At 45.3% G+C, this 17,522-nt stretch overlaps 1 protein-coding gene across 1 annotated transcript in view; it reads right to left on the bottom strand.

The window, feature by feature from the left end:
* Positions 1 to 6,746: 6,746 nt before the first annotated feature.
* The window catches only part of TRAPPC14 (trafficking protein particle complex subunit 14), a 121,144-nt gene continuing 110,368 nt past the window's right edge, over positions 6,747 to 17,522 (bottom strand). The window contains exon 11 of the mRNA XM_069646409.1: positions 6,747 to 13,172. Within this exon, the coding sequence (XP_069502510.1) occupies positions 13,019 to 13,172 (154 nt within the window). The 3' untranslated portion in view covers positions 6,747 to 13,018. The remainder of the gene's footprint in view (positions 13,173 to 17,522) is intronic.

Genomic DNA, 17,522 nt, shown 5'->3' on the forward strand with positions numbered 1-17,522 from the left:
CCACTGGACCGACGGTAAGCCACAAGAAAACCCGTCAAAAATAGTAAAAAAGATATGCAAAAGCATACAAAAAGATCCAGGACATTGCGCCTTTTAAGGGTAAGTGCAGATGTATTTTATTCTCATCTGTAATGTGAAAATTGCCCTTCTAATTACACGTGTTTCGGCCTCCGTCGGCCTTTTTCAAATCAGGGCTGGTGTAATCAAACTATTGAAAAATTAAATATACAGAACAATGTATTATATCACACATATTCAAGGTGAAAGCAAGCAACAAGGCAATGAATGCATTTAAATCAACATATGAGAACATCAATATGATTGTGTAAATAACAAACAAAAACATACATTTTTAAATTACAAAGAAAAATATTGAGCGGGAAAAGGTAGAGGGGAGAGACATACAAACAAAACAGAAGACAAAAAGCTAACACTCTCAAATCTATCATTTGCCCATCCGTGTTACCAGATACATCAAAAAATAATGAAACTACTTGGCTTACTAAAAGTGAGCCAGGTTTCAGAAAATGTGGTTTCTGCACGATGTGCAAATTTGCGGGAGACAAAATTAGAAGCCTACAGGGTCACAATGGAAAAGTATTTTTGATTAAGCATTCAATTAACTGTATAACAAAGTATGTTGTTTATGCTATCAGATGCACTTGCAAAGAATTGTATATAGGTAGCACTAAAAGAGAGCTTAGAATCAGAATTCGTGAGCACCTGGCAAAAATTGGGAGTCAAGACCCCACCATACCCCCGGCAGTACATTGGCAACAGAATCTACGCAAAAGCAGAAGCTAAGATAATTTGTTTCTTTAACACAACTGTACTTGGTTTAAATCTTGATACTGAAATGGCATCATTCTTATAGTTACTTTAATGTATTTTACTTCACCAAAGTGGTTATAATTGTATTTGTTGACAAAAGCGCCCGCCTGCTACTTAGACAAGCTGAACGTAAATGGCGGATTAGTTATGACCCTTTACTTAAAGATCTGTACAAGCTTAGTCTTTCTACCTACTTAGCCAATGTCAAATTGGCCAAAACTACTTTTTTTTGCTCAAAAAATTGAGTGCTCTATGTAAGCCCAAAACACTATTCTCTATTGTCCAGTCACTCGCTTCCTCTGAGCCCCTTACGTCCACGGTTAAACCATCGCAAAAGCTTAGTAATGATCTGGCATCTTTCTTTATCACGAAGATCGACACGATTCGATCAAACATCGCTAAATCCCCCGCTATGCAATCCCCCTGCACTACTAGCTTTGTGCCACCTATCCCCACTGACCCCCCGGCTAGCTGGTCTACCTTTCCTCTGTTTACTGAGGCTGAGGTTCTAGCAGCGATCCTCAAAATTAAATCTTCTTCCCCAGAAGATGCTATTCTGGCAAGCATTATGAAGACAATTGCCCCAGACATTCTGTCCGTCATTACAGCGGCTATAAATAACTCCTGCCAGTCTGGTTCCGCCAGAACTTAAATCTGCAAGGGTCATTCCCCTGCTAAAAAAACTGACACTGGATTTGACTATCCCTTCTAACTTCTGCCCCATATCCCTGCTCCCGTTCCTGTCTAAACTCTTGGAATCTCTGGTCACGCCCCTTCTGTCCTCCTTCCTAGAATCCTCTAAGATCTTCAACCCTGCCCAGGCAGGCTTTAGGCCAGGAAGAGGGACGGAGAGTGTGCTCGTCTCAGTGCAAGACAATATGTCCAGAATTGCTGATGCAGGTGGAGTTGGAGCTCTGATTTTGCTGGATCTGTCCGCCGCATTTGATACGGTGGACCATCCTATCCTTCTCTCACGTCTGGCAAAAATCGGGATATCCAGTCCAGTCCTGGCCTGGTTCACCTCCTTTCTCGCAGACCGCACTCAGACCCTTGCTATGCTCCCTTTCCTTTCTTCCCCTTGTGTTCTCACCTGTGGTGTCCCCCAGGGATCGTCTCTTTCCCCTATCCTGTTCAACATTTATATCTGGGCGCTTGTCTGCCTTATCCGCTCGTATGGACTTAATTGCTATTCCTACGCGGATGATACTCAGATCCTGATCCGCTTGGATCAGGATCACACCGAGGTCTCAGCCTGTCTTCACGACTGTTTAAAAGCAGTCGGTGTCTGGATGGACCAAAACTGGCTCAAGCTTAATGGCAACAAAACGGAGGTGATGTTGGTGGGTTGCTCTCCTAGCCCAGCAATATGGACCCCCTCTCTGGGCCCCCTGCCCTGTCCGGTGGACAAAGTTAAGAACCTAGGGGTCATTCTCTCCACCTCCCTGTCCATGTCAAATCAGGTTTCAGCGGTCTGCCAATCCGCCCACCACCAGATTAGGGTACTTAAGAAGGTCCTCCCTATGATCCCAGAAGCCATGGGCCCTCCTGTGGTGGCCGCACTAGTCCTTTCACGATTGGACTATTGGAACTCCCTGTATCTCGCTCAGCCAGTGGGCCTTCTCCAGCGTCTCCAACGCATGCAAAACCTGGCAGCTAGACTGGCCACAGGCTCTCCATATGGAGCACATATCTCGCCAGTGCTTCGCCAACTTCACTGGCTCCCAGTGGCTCAGCGAGTTAAATTCAAATCACTGTGTATTGTCCACCGGGCAATCCAGGGCCTAGGAGCGGAGTTTCTTCAAACCAAATTTGTCCGATATATCCCGGAACGCAATCTTCGCTCCTCGAACACCAACCTTTTGGTGGTTCCTAGGTACAACCGGGAAAGACTCGGTGGCAGAGCTTTCTCCATCGCTGCGGTCAGGTTGTGGAACAACCTCCCACCGCCACTCAAGTCTACCTCTAACCACCTGGCTTTCAGGAAAGCCCTGAAAACAACTCTTTTTTAGCTCCCTGCCTACTTTTGTTCTTCCTGCTCGGTAGCTTCCTCATCAGCGCCATGCCGCCTTCGGGCGACCGTGCGCTTTATAAGTGAAGGTAACATAACATAACATGTTACAGGTAATAGCATTTTTTTACAGTTATAGGTAATTATTGTCTCAATTACCATGACAGTACATAATAACATTTGTATTCATTAATATGCTTACGTTCTGACAAATAACTAACAATTCAAGAGCAATAAAAGGTATCAATTAGTCTAACTATAGTAAGCCAGAATATGCTTACGTTCTGACAAATACTTTACCGTTCTTGGATGGATAGTTAATAATTAGTTCGCCTATAGTAAACATTAGCATGCATAATCCATTGAGTATATACCTTTAAGGTACCGATATAACAATGACGCAACATCATTGGTTTTAAAAAACTTCCAAAAATAGTTTGAGTAATGTAATTTCTTAATGCTATATTCGGTACTACAACTCATCAGTGGGGTAAACTAGCAAATAGCGACAACGACAATCAGTTCATTTGGTTTAGGAATCCACGCGCAAGTTGCTAAGCAACAGGGCGAAGCAGCGTATTCGGCGTCATGTTGTCATGGGAACAGTTAAAATAGTCCCAAGATGGCGCTCGTGTCGATCTGCCAAGCCGACGCGAGTGACTACTCTCTCTTTTTGAAGTAAGTGGCATTCTCTGCCCCAGAATATTAGCGATTTATAGTTTTTGATTTTTGATGTGTGGACATGGAAACCTTATACGATAGATCACAACCTGTATAATATACGCATCATTTCAACCGAAGCGGATATAAACATTATGAAATGGAGGAATCATACTGCGCTTGCACTATTGTGCTTGCAGCATGATATACGTGAATAAACGGAGTCTCGAGCGCAGCATTTGACATAATTACTCGAGTGCAGCATTATACGAAGTCTCGAGTGCAGCACTTTACACATAATGATTTGGAATTGAAAGACATTTTTATATGTCTTTTGGTAACAGAATAGACAAGAATGGGATTTGACCCAATACATTTTTGCGGAACGAGAAGTCAATGACCCCCGGTGTGGGTAAGTTTTTGACATGAAGTAGCCGTGGTTTTTACTGAACACCGTAATTGGGGAATAACCATGACTAATGCAATATTTGTCTTTTGTCTCCTGTTTTGTTTGTATGTCTCTCCCCACTACCTTTTTCCGCTCAATATTTTTCTTTGTAATTTAAAAATGTATGTTTTTGTTTATTTACACAATCATATTGATGTTCTCATAATATGTTGCTTTAAATGCATTTGTTGCCTTTTTGCTTGCTTTCACCTTGAATATGTATAATACATTGTTCTGTATATTTCATTTTTCAATAGTTTGATTACACCAGCCCTGATTTGAAAACGGCCAACAGGGGCCTAAACGCGTGTAATTTGAAGGGCAATTTTCACATTACAGATGAGAATAAAATACATCTGCAATTACCCTTAAAAGGCGCAATGTCCTGGATCGTTTTGTATGCTTTTGCATATCTTTTTTAGGATAATTCACAAGATGCACCAGGAACAAGTTAAACTAATCCCGATAGCACCAATGTGGGCTTCCCAACCGTGGTTCTCATATCTCATGAGCATGTCCCTTCGCCCTCCTGTGAAACTGCCTTTGCCCGTACAACATGCTGTCCCAAAATAAGAGAACCACACTGCACCATTTGCCCTCAAATTAGCAGTATGGCTCCTGGGGACAGAGTTCAGGCATCTGCAGCTGCCTCAAAGGTGTATGGACATTCTTAGGGAGGAATTAAAATAATACTAAGCACTGTTATTCCACTAAGAGGAAACGTTTTGTCATTTGGTGCAGTACTCTCAACATCAGCCCCATTGACGGCTCACCCACACACAGTCCTCATCTAAATCACCTCTTAGACTCCAGACTAGTTTTTTAACTCACGGAATGTCCACTTTGCGCCCTTTCTGCTTACACCACATCTCAAAGCAAGGTTTCCTGGTGGAAAGTCCCTGGAATCAAGGCCTTCATGGAAGGGCTAAAAAGACTTTACCCTCCTATTTCTAACCCAACTCCTCGATGTTACTTGAATGTTGTCCTAACTAGATTTATGGGCCCTCCTTTTGAGCCAATGCACAAGGCTAGTCTTAAGGTCTTACTTATATGACTGCTTTGCTGGTGGCTATTCTGTTAGGAGAGTTAGAGGACTGCAGGCCCTCTAAGTTCAAGACCCATTTGTTACTATTCAAAAGGACAAAGTCATTTTGCGCAGACACCCACGTTTGCGCCTACATTTATTTCCAAGTCCCATGTCAACCAGTCCATTGAATTTCCAACTTTCTTTCAGCATCCAACCAACTCAGCGGAAAGAAGCCTCCATACACTAGATGTTAGGAGAGCAGTGGTGTAGTACCTTGATAAGACAAAACCACTAAGAAAGAGATCAGTTATTTGTCTCTGTTGATACTGGTAGAGAAGGGGACCCCGTCTCCAAGTCAGCAATTTCAAAATGGATTGTTAAATGCATCCAGATTTGTTACTCTCTGGCTAAACAAGATATACCCTTTACGGCTAGAGCACATTCTACTCTAGGCACAGGAGCTACTATAGCTTTCATTGCAAATGTTCCTCTTGATTATTTTTGCAGGGCAGCTACCTGGAGTTCTGCTCACACTTCACTCAATATTACTGCTTAGATACACACTCTAAGACTGATTCTCTGATGGGGCAGGCAGTGTTAAGAAATCTCTTTGCTGCCATTCCTTCACACATCCCACCACCATCTCTGGGTACTGCTTGCTAGTCTATGCACAGCATGCGATTCTAAGCAGATTCCCAAGCATCCGAAGAGCTACATTACTCACCGTAATTGTATTTCTGGTGTTTACATCTGCTTAGATTCACATGCGCCCACCCTTCCTTCGCTCTTGGAGTTGAAGGAACATAGACATTTTACACCTACTTTAATCACTCATTCATGCTCTTCAGGTTCCCTCATGGCAGAACTAAAACAACAAGGGGGACCTCGGGTACACTACATATCACAATAGGGATAGTGTTACAGACATGCCCAGGTTGGGGTCCCTTTTCAATCTTAAAAAGAAAATGCAATACTCTGCGATTATCACTAGATGTCTGACTAAATGCACAGCATGTGAATCAAAGCTGATGCAAGCACCAGAAATAAGATTACAGTGAGTTATTTAGGTCATATGTGCCCTAGTTATTGGAGGCACTGCTGCATGTTGGGAAGCCCATGAAAGAAAAACAAAGGAGTGATTATTGGACCCATTACAAGGTAACAAACCCAAACATCTGAAATCGAACAATGGAGATGGAGTCAAACCCAGTAAATGCATGGTGAAGAACCTGATGAAAGGATGTTCCTTGTTGGTTGTCATAGTGTACGTGTAATGCTGGCATAGACTGGTCTCAGGTCTGTCCCTGAATGTACCACAGGTATTTCAGCGTTTGCATTTTCTCTACAGCACGGAAGCCAACACGCCCAATGTTCTTATGGTGCTTTTTGGCAGAGCCAGTTATGTGCTGCATAAGAGTACCCTGGAATGCTGCACAGATGACGTAATATCTCCAGGCATGAGCCTGTGAAATTGTCTGTATCCCGTGCCAACCACCTGAGCCCATCTACATTAGAGGAAACCAATTGATCATGTGTCAATCCTGTGAGTACGTACAGCCTAAATAGTGATAGTCTCTGGAAAGCATTGATTTAGGCAGGATTGGCTCTGTGGCAAGGATCAGTGTTATCAGATGTCCCCTTCAAGCCCATTCATTATGTACTTAGAGGACATTGAGATGTACAGATCCATGGGATCCAAGAAGGCTCCAGGTGTGGGTGAATTTGGCAGAGTTTTGGATACAGAAATGCAAAAAAATGGACGCCAGACCAAGAACTCTTAAAGACTGTTTAATCACAAGACATGCTCGCTTTCAGCCAGAAATCCCCTTTCCAGCCTGTAGAAACAAGTTATAAATAAATTAACGATAAAACTTAAAGTGCATTAACTCAACTTCAAGGTCTAAAACAAAACACTAAAACACAGTACGCATGTCCCAAACGCCTGGCACAATGGTCCGTGGCGCTTCATACAGTGGATGCCTCCAGTGTAGGGCAAAACACACATTTCCAGTGGTTGACAGATCCTGCTGTCCACCACAGACCGGTTCTTCAGTATAAATTAGCGGTATGTATTTGTGAAGAAGGCTACTCCTACCCACAGAGAGATGAGCCGATCAGAGTAAAAACCAGATCCAAGGAGATTGGAGGCAGGGCTAACTTCTCCATCTCCCTGAATTGAATGAAACATGCAAGACTTTTTGCAGTACCAGAGGGTGGAAATGAACATAGCAAAGGTCTCCTCGATCATTCAGGAATGTATTAAGACATTTATCCAGACCAGGCGCCTTGCCTGGCAATACACAGGCATCATGGGCCAGGTTTCTCATGTAGGCCACAGCTTATTTGACTTCCAGGGCACCAGATGATGTAGAAAATACATGAACGATTGCAGCACATGGGGGAGTTGCTTATGTGGATGCACACCTGGAAATCACAGACATTTTAATGTGCAATTGCATATACATCATTACTCAAATGAGTTGCCCAACAGCATGGAGAGAATTTTGCATCTGGTTGAAAGAAAGACATGTATCCACTCAGGGCGCAGAACCATGAAGCTCACCTTCAACAAGTCCCATTTTTGTCTCTGGCCAGACTGATGATCTGCCACTACTTTTTCAATATGGACCCAATTCCCTGCAGGTGAACAGATACTTGGTTGTTCTTTTGGACCCTCCAGTCTGTCCCAACCCACTCACTGCAAGGAAGTGGAGGTCTTGGGGCAGTGGCACAAATCGGATGGAAAGAACACCTCTTGCTAAACAGGAAGTTTTGCAGATCCCTTTCTATGTCGCTCGTTACAGTTTCAGCAGAAACACAATGAATATTCCCTTTGTTAAGATGAGAGAAAATGGAGCAAGGGTTTGGGGGGCCTGAATGGCATCTTCAATCAGGTTAGGCATAAACGCAACTGCTTAAAAAACCTCTACCGTACCCTCAGTGCCGGGTGTTTTTATCAGTATTCCTGCTGCCCTCAAACTACCCGACCATTGGGTCTATGAAAGAGGTCATTTGTAAGGAATCAGATAATTTGTTAAGACTGTTGGCCACTTCTTGGCCAGAGCACACTCAATCGAAGACCGTGTGTCTTTCGGGAAACATTTTAACGTAACCATTTACTTGATAATTGGGAGGGTGGAGTTGGTCGCCCCAGAACACCACTCTCAGAGGAACTCTTGGTTAAAAAAAAAATATATATTTATTCAAAAACATACGTGCTGCCATCAAAGTGTTATCTCTAACTTAGTCCTCAATTCATCAACTATGCCACCTATTGTATGTTATAAGCCTTAATAGTCTTGCGCTCTGTACTGGAAAAGGCAAAGGAGAAGGATTTGCCGGAGTTGCATTGCCTTGCAACTAGTACCCGACCCATAGTTTTGCGAACAAAGAGCAAACACTACTAGTATTGGGATCTGCATTCCCGGGAAGAATACACTTTAGAGATTGCAAACCAAAGACCCATCCATGATGACAGTCTTTCCCAAATTCACTTTTTTTCTGGTGCTATTCTATCCAGACAAGCGGATAAGAGTGGCCAAATACTTTAAGGGAGAAGAGCGCATGAAATCAATCCTCAAGTCCTCCTTATCCAGGTCATCTGCTCAGTTGATCAGAGACACTCAAAAGCTAGAGGTGACAGCCTTCCCCAGTTGTTATCCAGCCCTCCTGCTCTCAAAAGCATCACCCCTTGTGCAGGAGATGTCTAGGTTTTTTCTCTGTCCACATGGCAGCTAGGTGAATCCGACACTTTGTAGGCTATCAAGGAAAGCGTCAACACATTGCCAAAAGTCCCACCTGCCCTTCTGTGTGGCGCAATATCGACTCACTGGCTAAATTATTCAATGAAGAAGTTGTCTCTTCAGTCTAATCCGTCTAATTCTAGAAGACAAAGCAATTGTAATTTTGATCCAAAAGTCCTCTGGAGATTCACTGTTGGGGATTGATCTTAAACGGATCAATCAGGTATCACTACATATTATCCCTGCCAAAATGATCACCGTATATATGGTCGTCTGGAACGCCTATAGGCGATATTTTGGGGTGGATAATTCTGGGGGTTTTTGGGAGTGGGAGTTGCAGGGGTGTCCGCCGTTCATTTAAAAATAATGCATGGGTTGCAGGGGTGTCCCCCACAGGTTCCATGCCTCGATATCGCCGCAAAAATATGGCGATATTTATTGTATGGTGATATTTCTGCTGGGATATTAACACATGGAACCATCAATCACCTCGTTAGTAAAGTGCACTCGTACAGAGACCCTTCAAGCCATTTTACCCATGGGTCTCCATGGTACTTTGGGTGCTTCACGGATCTTCTGGACACCTGCATTTGGGGTTCCATTTTAACCAGCACAAGTTTTAAAGGTTAGCAGTGGGTGACTGATTTCCACTTCATAGTACTCTTATTCTGGATCAAATCAGCACTTAGGGTTTCCACTAAGATTATAACAAATCTCAGAGCAAAGCTATATGAGAAGGTTTCTTAAACCCGCCCCCCTCACCCCAATCCCTAAATGACAAGTTAATTCATGCATCTTCTTTCTCACATATAACATAGCCTGCGAGAGTCAACAGTTTGATTTCTTGCTGAACCGAGGCTGTCTGCTAACCCAACATCAACATACATTGAGTTTTCTCCCCAAAGAAAGGACAGCAACGTCCTCTGTTCACCCATCATCTCTCCTACAGTTTGCACCTTTGTGAGAGTGCAGAGGGAAATAGCGACAAGAGTCTTAATCATCCCCTGAGCAAGACCACATCTACTTCTACTGGTAGCCCACATTCTTGTCTTGTGGTCATCGGTCTCGCTCAACCTTTGAGACAGTCCTTCCTCTCCTCGTTCATGAAATTCAGGCTCCTGCTCTATCTCACCTATAGCGAGGACATTTCTCTCTACCCTTCCTATCTTGGTTCTCACCACCAATGCCAACCAAGTAGAGTGGGGCAGGTTTCTGGGCTCTCCATCCCTTCAAGAAAAATAATCAATGCAGGCAGTGAACCACTTCTCTAATTTGAGAAAACTCAGACATTCGATTAGACCTTCAGGCCTTGGTCTTTGCCTTGAAGGAAAAGGGCATGTGACCAGTTGGCGCATGTTACAAACAACTCCCCACTCTCACCCTGCAGATAGGGATCTGGTTCTCCAGTCCAGATCAGAATACATGTTTGCAAACATTCATTCTTCTCTACAGTCAAGAAAATTACCATGATGCGTGCATTATACCTCAAGATGTCTTTTGTCCTCCACATGAAAATAATGGTCAGCTTCGTACATCCACATTCATGTAATGACTGCAGAGAAAGAATACAATGCCCCAATTAATCTGCATTACTCCCTTATCTTGCCCAAGTCCCCATTCCTGCTCCTACAAACTTGCACATTTTGATGTGAGGGTTCTTCTGCTTTGGGAAATTACAGGAGTTGTTGAAGCTGAGCCCTGGGGTTACACATCCTGAGCCAGGAGAAGGTTTCTAAGGTGTAAGGTCTTAAGCCTGTCTCCAGGTGCTCAGGAACCTCATTCGTGTTTAGGAATAATGACTTTTTTAGAACGTAACCAAAGCATCACTCATTTGCATTAAAACGTAAGACGCCATAGCTGTCCCTAAATTGTGATTGTGTGCTGCTGAAAGGTCAGGCTTCCCGAATTCCAAGGGGAAGGACATAGGACACGGTACCCATCTTATGCTTTCATAAACAAGACCAATTTTCAGATCACAATATACAAAAGGTCTCCCAAGACAAAAACTGTGAATACCTGCGATGGACCTTATTTAAATGCCACAGGTAGCAACCAATTTTGTAAACCTCAGAAATGCACACATAAATAAGAACTCTTAAAGGATAAGCAGTCATCGAGAGTGCAAGAAAGATTCCTTGTGGTCCACTGCTGAGAACAAAAATAAAAAGGCAACAGAACATAAAAGAATTCAAGAAATATGGCCTACATCTCTATATTAAAAACAAAAAAAAAATACTTAACTCTGTTAAGTTTGTAAACATGGGAACGTACTGAAGAGTGTGGACAATATTGTTCGCAAAGGATGTGCCTGTTTGCCTCAGAGTGGAATCCCCTATTGGATGTCACAATGTTCCATAGCTCACTGGCTCTGCCAGATGCTACAGATGTGCTTTCCCAGCATCTGTAGCCAAACCCGTATGCAGCCCAGTCTATTGTGGTTTCTGAGTTGACTGGGTGGCAGGCAAAAGCTCTCGTTTTAGCTAGTCCTCAGACCAGCAGTTTTCAGGCAACAGACAGGAGTTGGAAGAGAGGGCCCATGGTCAGATCACGCACACGATGCCCTCGGGCGACCGTGCGCTTTATAAGACTCACTAACATAACATAACATAGATGAAAGTGAAATGCCTCATGGCTAGAGTCTCCTCTTTGCCCCAGGGTCCCTTACACATAGCACACTTTCTCGGACACATGGTTCCCCCAAGAGATGAACAAGGCTAACCTCTCCAGCATGGCGACTCTAAGGCAGGACCACAGTGTAGGTAGAGGAGTGTCCATGCAGTGACGCGAGGTCGCAGTGGGCAGACTTACTGCCTTCTGCATTCTCGCACCACAGTGATGGGCGGGCAGGGGTGGGAGGGCGTTTCAAGTGCAGATATTTAAAATGTTCTCACATGGCTCACTCCAGGTCCTGAGTGTCTTGCTGTAGTGGGCTGGTCTGAGCCAGTGTTACTAACCCACTCGGACTAAGTGCAAAGCTAAAATCTGCTGCGATAGGCTCCCCATGCCAGATCTCTGGGCATCACCTGCGGCAGACCAGCCATGAGTGGGCAACACTTCTGTATTATTGGAATGACCACATTTTGGATACTCTGACTACTTTCAGGAAATTAGTGCAAAAATAAACAAGTAAAATGAAGTACAATTTTGGAATACGTTGGCCCACAGAACCTGGAGGGAACTGTATTTGCTTAAAGAAGGGAGGAAGGGTGCAGCTTACCAGACACTATCCTAGAGGAATTCCAATAGACCACCATGCCCTGGCAGCTCAAAGGGGATTAGGGTGCCTCATTCCACACTGACTAAATGTGTCTCTACTGCCACCAGGCGGGCATCAGAAGCCCTTATTACACCAGGCATTCAGTACCCCTATAACACACCACCTCAGTAGATCTCCATACTAAACAATCACACCATGGAATGCATTGGGGAGTCCAGATACCTTCCTTCTGCAACAGGTGCTCTGCATTCAGCATGCCATGTGGGAGGGTGCCACCCCCCATCACAGTAGCTCTGCATCCGAACTACCCACATTGTATATGGGGGCACAACAATTAGGTTCTTTTCTCAAATTTCTGAACTCAGAATGCCCATGTGGAGCATCCCATTTCATCGTGCCTTTATGATGCATTTTCTCCAGACTGCCTTGGGGGGGGGGGGGGGGGTCAAACCTGTCCCAACCACCCTATCCTAAAAGCTCGGTCTACAGAGTATTGCCTTGGTATAGGGCATCATGGAGCATTAGCCTGTCCAATTGACCAGTTAAGGATTACTCCAAACCCCCAACCAATGAAACTTCCACATGTCTCAATTTATGTTTGACATTCCCCTACGAAATGAAAAACAACCAGTGTTCCATAATGCAGTACCATTCGACTGGTCCGTATTGTTGACTATATGTCCTTGGTCCATATTCAGAATCCACATCTTAGATGCTCTTGGTCCTTTTGTAAATACTTGGCCAAGATCCCAGCTCCTCCAACACTGGCTCAAACGTCTGCAGCATGTCAACATACTGAAGGCATGGTCATGGGGCCTTCGTACTTGCATTGGTGGCAGTGGAAATTGCTTTAAAAAAATAAAAGCAAAATATTCAACAGAATACGAACGATAACTTGTCCCATCAGGTCTCTGCTTGTACCATTGGGCATTACACCTGTTCCTAACACGAGTTTGTACAGCTGCTGGCAGCATGTGCAGTCCAGCCTTGTGATTAGTACCACATGACAGGATAGTAGTCATTGCAGACATGGGCCACATACAGACCAAGTCAGAGTTGGGGAAAGCTTCCAGGACAACGGGTGTTACTTCACTGGATCCACCACAAGCACCTTACATTCCCGCTTGGCAATCTTATCCAGGGATAGCACGGCCCTCTCTGGTGGTAGATACAATGGTCGTCCCACAGGGGATCCTACAGGAGGGGTGATCGCTCGCCGTTCCATCACACTGCCAGTCCTATAGAAAAGGGGGAAAGAAAGCATAGAGTTGGAACACTAGAGAATGTACTTGCTTAATTGGTATACATTTACAATGCACTGTCCAATTTGTTCTCATCTCCCCATTAGCCAGTAATCAACATAATATATACTCAGCAGCACTTTTCCATCCCTCAAGACCATATAGACCTCTGCGTCTATCCCATCAATCACCCCCCCCCCCTATAGGGATTAATTATGTGAATATAGAGTGCTTTCATGCTAGATTCCTCCTTCTTTAAGTGTTCTATTAAGAGGTGATTATTACTTGTTTTAATGGTGATCCATTTATTGATCTTGGAAGGATGAAGGCCTAAATTGTCACAGTTGGAATTCAAACCTATTGCACACAGCTCATTAAGCATTTGCATTAGATATCTAGCTTATATCCATAATTCATTCCCTTCACCCGTCCACCTGGAGAAGTGTCAAGCACGGTACCAATGTGTCATTCACCAAGTTGGAAGCGGTTTTCCAAAATGGATGCTAGTCTGCCTTCTAATTGGGAGCGAGCCAATAGCCATATTGGCATCCGGGACAGGGTAAACCAACCAATCAGACTGCAGGCTGGATCCCACGTTCCAAGCAACCTTATGCCTGGTTCCACCACCCTGCCATTTACCCGCCCCAACCTCCCTCCGCCCTTGTTTTACGTCCCTCCCATCCCTGCTTACCTGATGCCTTCAGCAGTAGTAGCGCACCCACTGCTGCCGCTCAGTCTCCCTGCTGGTCACCATGGAAATGGAAGAGAAGCGCCGCTTGGAGCCAGTCTTCCAGCTCCATGGTGGCCATCTCGTGTAGGTATTTTGTATGAAAGAAAGGGACACTGCGATGCTTCCCGTACTTTCATACAAATAAATTACTATCAGCACACTGGGTTTCTGGACTGCAAACCCGCTAATAGCCATAAGCACCTTTTCCACAGGCTGCAACGGGTGGTATCAGCCTTGGGCCCATGTTAATAGAGTTGAGAGCTATGGCTTAATTGAAATCAAATCTTCCTTCAAAAAATTCAAAAAGGGGGTGTGGTAGATACACCTTTCGATTCACAGACAGACTAACCATCATAAACATTGGGAAAAAATATCCTCCTCCAAATTAGAATCTATTCTGACCACAATTTGGAAGGAACAAGTTACTTTCCTGTAATTCTTGTTCTCCAGCGTGGGTCTTGCATGGATTCACATGGCATGAATATTCCCCATCGTCAGGCTGGTAATCCATAAAACAGTTTAGCTTGAAGCTAAAAACGGCATTGTCACTTCTACAGCCTATTGCGGTCACTTTCGGTCATACTGCCCCAACCAATGATATTTTTCCTCCTTAGCCCCTCCCCTGGTGGCCATCTTCAGATTTGGTCGTGCCCGTAAAGTGGCATTAGGAACCAATAAGAGCCATAGAGGGGAAGGAGGAAGGGTTTGCATGTTAAGACACACGCTGGAGAACAAGAGTTACAGGTAAGTAACTTGTTCCATCTCCAGCTTCGGGTCATACATGGATTCACATGCTATGAATACAATTATACAGCAGTACATTTAACCCCGTGAGGTTGTTGCAAGGCTCAAAGGAAACAATACAGTTATCCCTGGAACAGACTCGACTCATGCAAACAGGTTGCAAAGCACCATCTGACACAAGACCCCTCCCTGGATTTCCTGTCAACACAGTAGAATCTTGTGAAGGTGTGAGTAGATCTCCACGTAGCAGCCATGCAACTATCCAGCAAGGGAACACCAGAGTGGAATGCTGTTGTAGATGCAATTACTCTGGTTTAATGGGCCCTAGGTCTGCCTGACAACAGCCTGTTGCACAGCTGATGGCAATGCCGATGCAGCCGGAGAGCCATTTTTGAGATGGACACCTTGGATAGGGAGCCTTTCCATGTCCCACATGTTCAAAGTTTTACGAAAAGCAGAGAAGTCTTTTCAAAGCCCTTTGTGCGTGCAACAGATTTTCAAGGGATGTACTACATCCAGCGAACGCAAAGATCTTTCCACAGCAGACGAAAGGTTTGCAAAGAAAACTGGCAGCACCAAAGGCTTGTTTAAATGAAAGTCTGACGGAACCTTCAGCATAAGGATAGGATAGTCCTTTATTTCACCAACCCTCCTGGCAGAGGTGATGGTTTTCCAAGAAAGAAACTTCGAAGGAGCCCGATGCATAGGTTCAAACGGCAGCCCCAGCGTATCACATTAAGCTCCCACGCCGGAGCAAGTGCCTTCACTGGTGGAAAAGTCTTTGACGAGTCTATGCGACCAAAGGGAGTGTTTGCCTGGAGTTCAGATGTACTTCAAGATTGCAGCCAGGTGTACCTGGATTGATGCATGGGCAAGGCCATCCCTGGCAAGCAAGAGAAAATATGTAGGAAGCTGTGGTGCCCTAACACACCATGGAGAAATCTTTTTGACTGGCACCACACTGTACAACACATCAACTTGTTTTTGTAAAAGGTCAGTGTAGATGGAGCCCTGGCCTTAGCCAGAATTTTTTTGCATTCCAAGGGCAACGAGTAGTGTCTAAACTCTAGGACTGCAGGTGCCAGGCAGCTAGGTTCAGAGACACTGGATTATTGGGTAGGATTGACACTCCTTCCCTGGAGACTAGGTCTGGGGGAGGGGGCAGACTGAAGGCTGGAGCAATTGAAAGTTAAAGGAGAGTTGGGTACTAAATCTGCCTGGGCCACGCCGGTGCAATGAGGATCATCTTGCAGCGGGATAGTTGGGAGTGTGTGGATTGCATGTAGCAGCAATGGTATTGGTGGGAATGTGTACAGGAATCAGCCTTCCCAAGGGATCGAGACAGCATCCCCCACACTCCTTGCTTGAGGGAACCTGCTGGCACTTGGTGTTGGTCGCTGTTGCAAACAGGTCGATCTGAGGCTGGCCCCATTTGCTGAAGATCCAAGATACCCGAGCTTGCCACTGGTGGCAGCACCCAAGAGGAACGTGACTAGAAATATCTGTTGAGCAATGGCCCAGCACCATAGTTTTTGCGTTCAGGGAGAGGATGGGAGATCTCGTTCCACCCGGCGTCTTTAATACATGGTGGCCATGTTGTCTGTAAAGATCCGGACCACCTTTCCCAAAAGTGGAGGCTTCAGATCCCAGAGAACCGCCTCGAGCTCCAGGATATTGATATGTAACATCTTCTCTTGCGAGAGCCATAGCCCCCTGGCTTATGGTTAGCCTGTGTGGGCACCTCAACCCTCCAGAGAGGCATCAGTAGTGACCATTTTCCTGATGTGCCGGGGTCCTGAACGGAGCCCGCTGCAAGATGTGAAGGCGACCACCACCCCAGGGCTTTCCTCAACACTTGATTGAGGACTATCTTGTCGTACCGAACCAGAGATCTGCTTCCACCTGGCATCCAGGAACTCCTGAAGAGGGGTCATGTGAAACCCGCAATAAAGGGAGCAAGTGAATGCAGGCAAACATCATCCCCAACAGGGATTTGATGGACCGCACTAATGCCACTTTGGCAGAGGATAGCCTTTAGTATCCTGGGATGGTACTTATCCTTTCTTCTGATGGGACCAGCAGGCACGAGAATGTGTTGAGTCGGGCTCCCAGGAACAGTGCATCTTGGGATGGCACCATGCAGGATTTGGGAACGTTTATGGAGAATCCCAGAGGTTAGAGTCTGGACCATCTCTGCTGTACGTTGCACTGCCTGGGCATGAGAACGAGACCAGAGCAGCCAATCGTCCAGGTAAGGGTAGACATACACTCCCTTCCGATGAAGGAATGCTGCAGCTGGGACTAGGCTACCCTGTTGCCCATTTGCCGGTAACCGGAGTTGGCAATGCCCAGGGCCATCATGATTGCATGGTCAGATGCTGCCTCCCCCTCATGAAAGATGGCCATGGCCTCTGCTTTTTTGTTGTCCTCTGGCAGGAAATCGAGAATGGGTCCCAACTTGTACCACAGTTCTCGGTCATAGCATGCAAGGATGGCTGGGGAGTTGGCAGCCTTGACTGTAGACATTGCAGTGGTAGTTATGCGCTCTCCAGCTACATCCAGCTACATCCAGCTACACTCCCTCCTGGTGGGACTGAGCAAGAGGATGATGGGTTAGATCACTTTCTCACAGCAGCCAAGACTACAGAGGCATTGGATGGACTCCGAGGCATTTAGGAGCTGTATCCGGGACCCTATACTTAGTCTCCTGCCTCTCCTCCCTAGTTGGTGCGGGAAAGGGTTTCTGCATCACCACCAGCCCGTCCTCAGAGATATCCTCCAGAAGCGGGACAGAGACCACAGTCTTTCTGTAGGATTCACAATGCTGGAAAAAGAAATCCGTCCTTTTCTACCGGGACTAGGTTGAAAAGCTT

This window comes from Ambystoma mexicanum, chromosome 1p (assembly GCF_040938575.1).
Source record: "Ambystoma mexicanum isolate Mex_15411 chromosome 1p, UKY_AmexF1_1, whole genome shotgun sequence".
In the NCBI taxonomy this organism is placed as follows: domain Eukaryota; kingdom Metazoa; phylum Chordata; class Amphibia; order Caudata; family Ambystomatidae; genus Ambystoma; species Ambystoma mexicanum.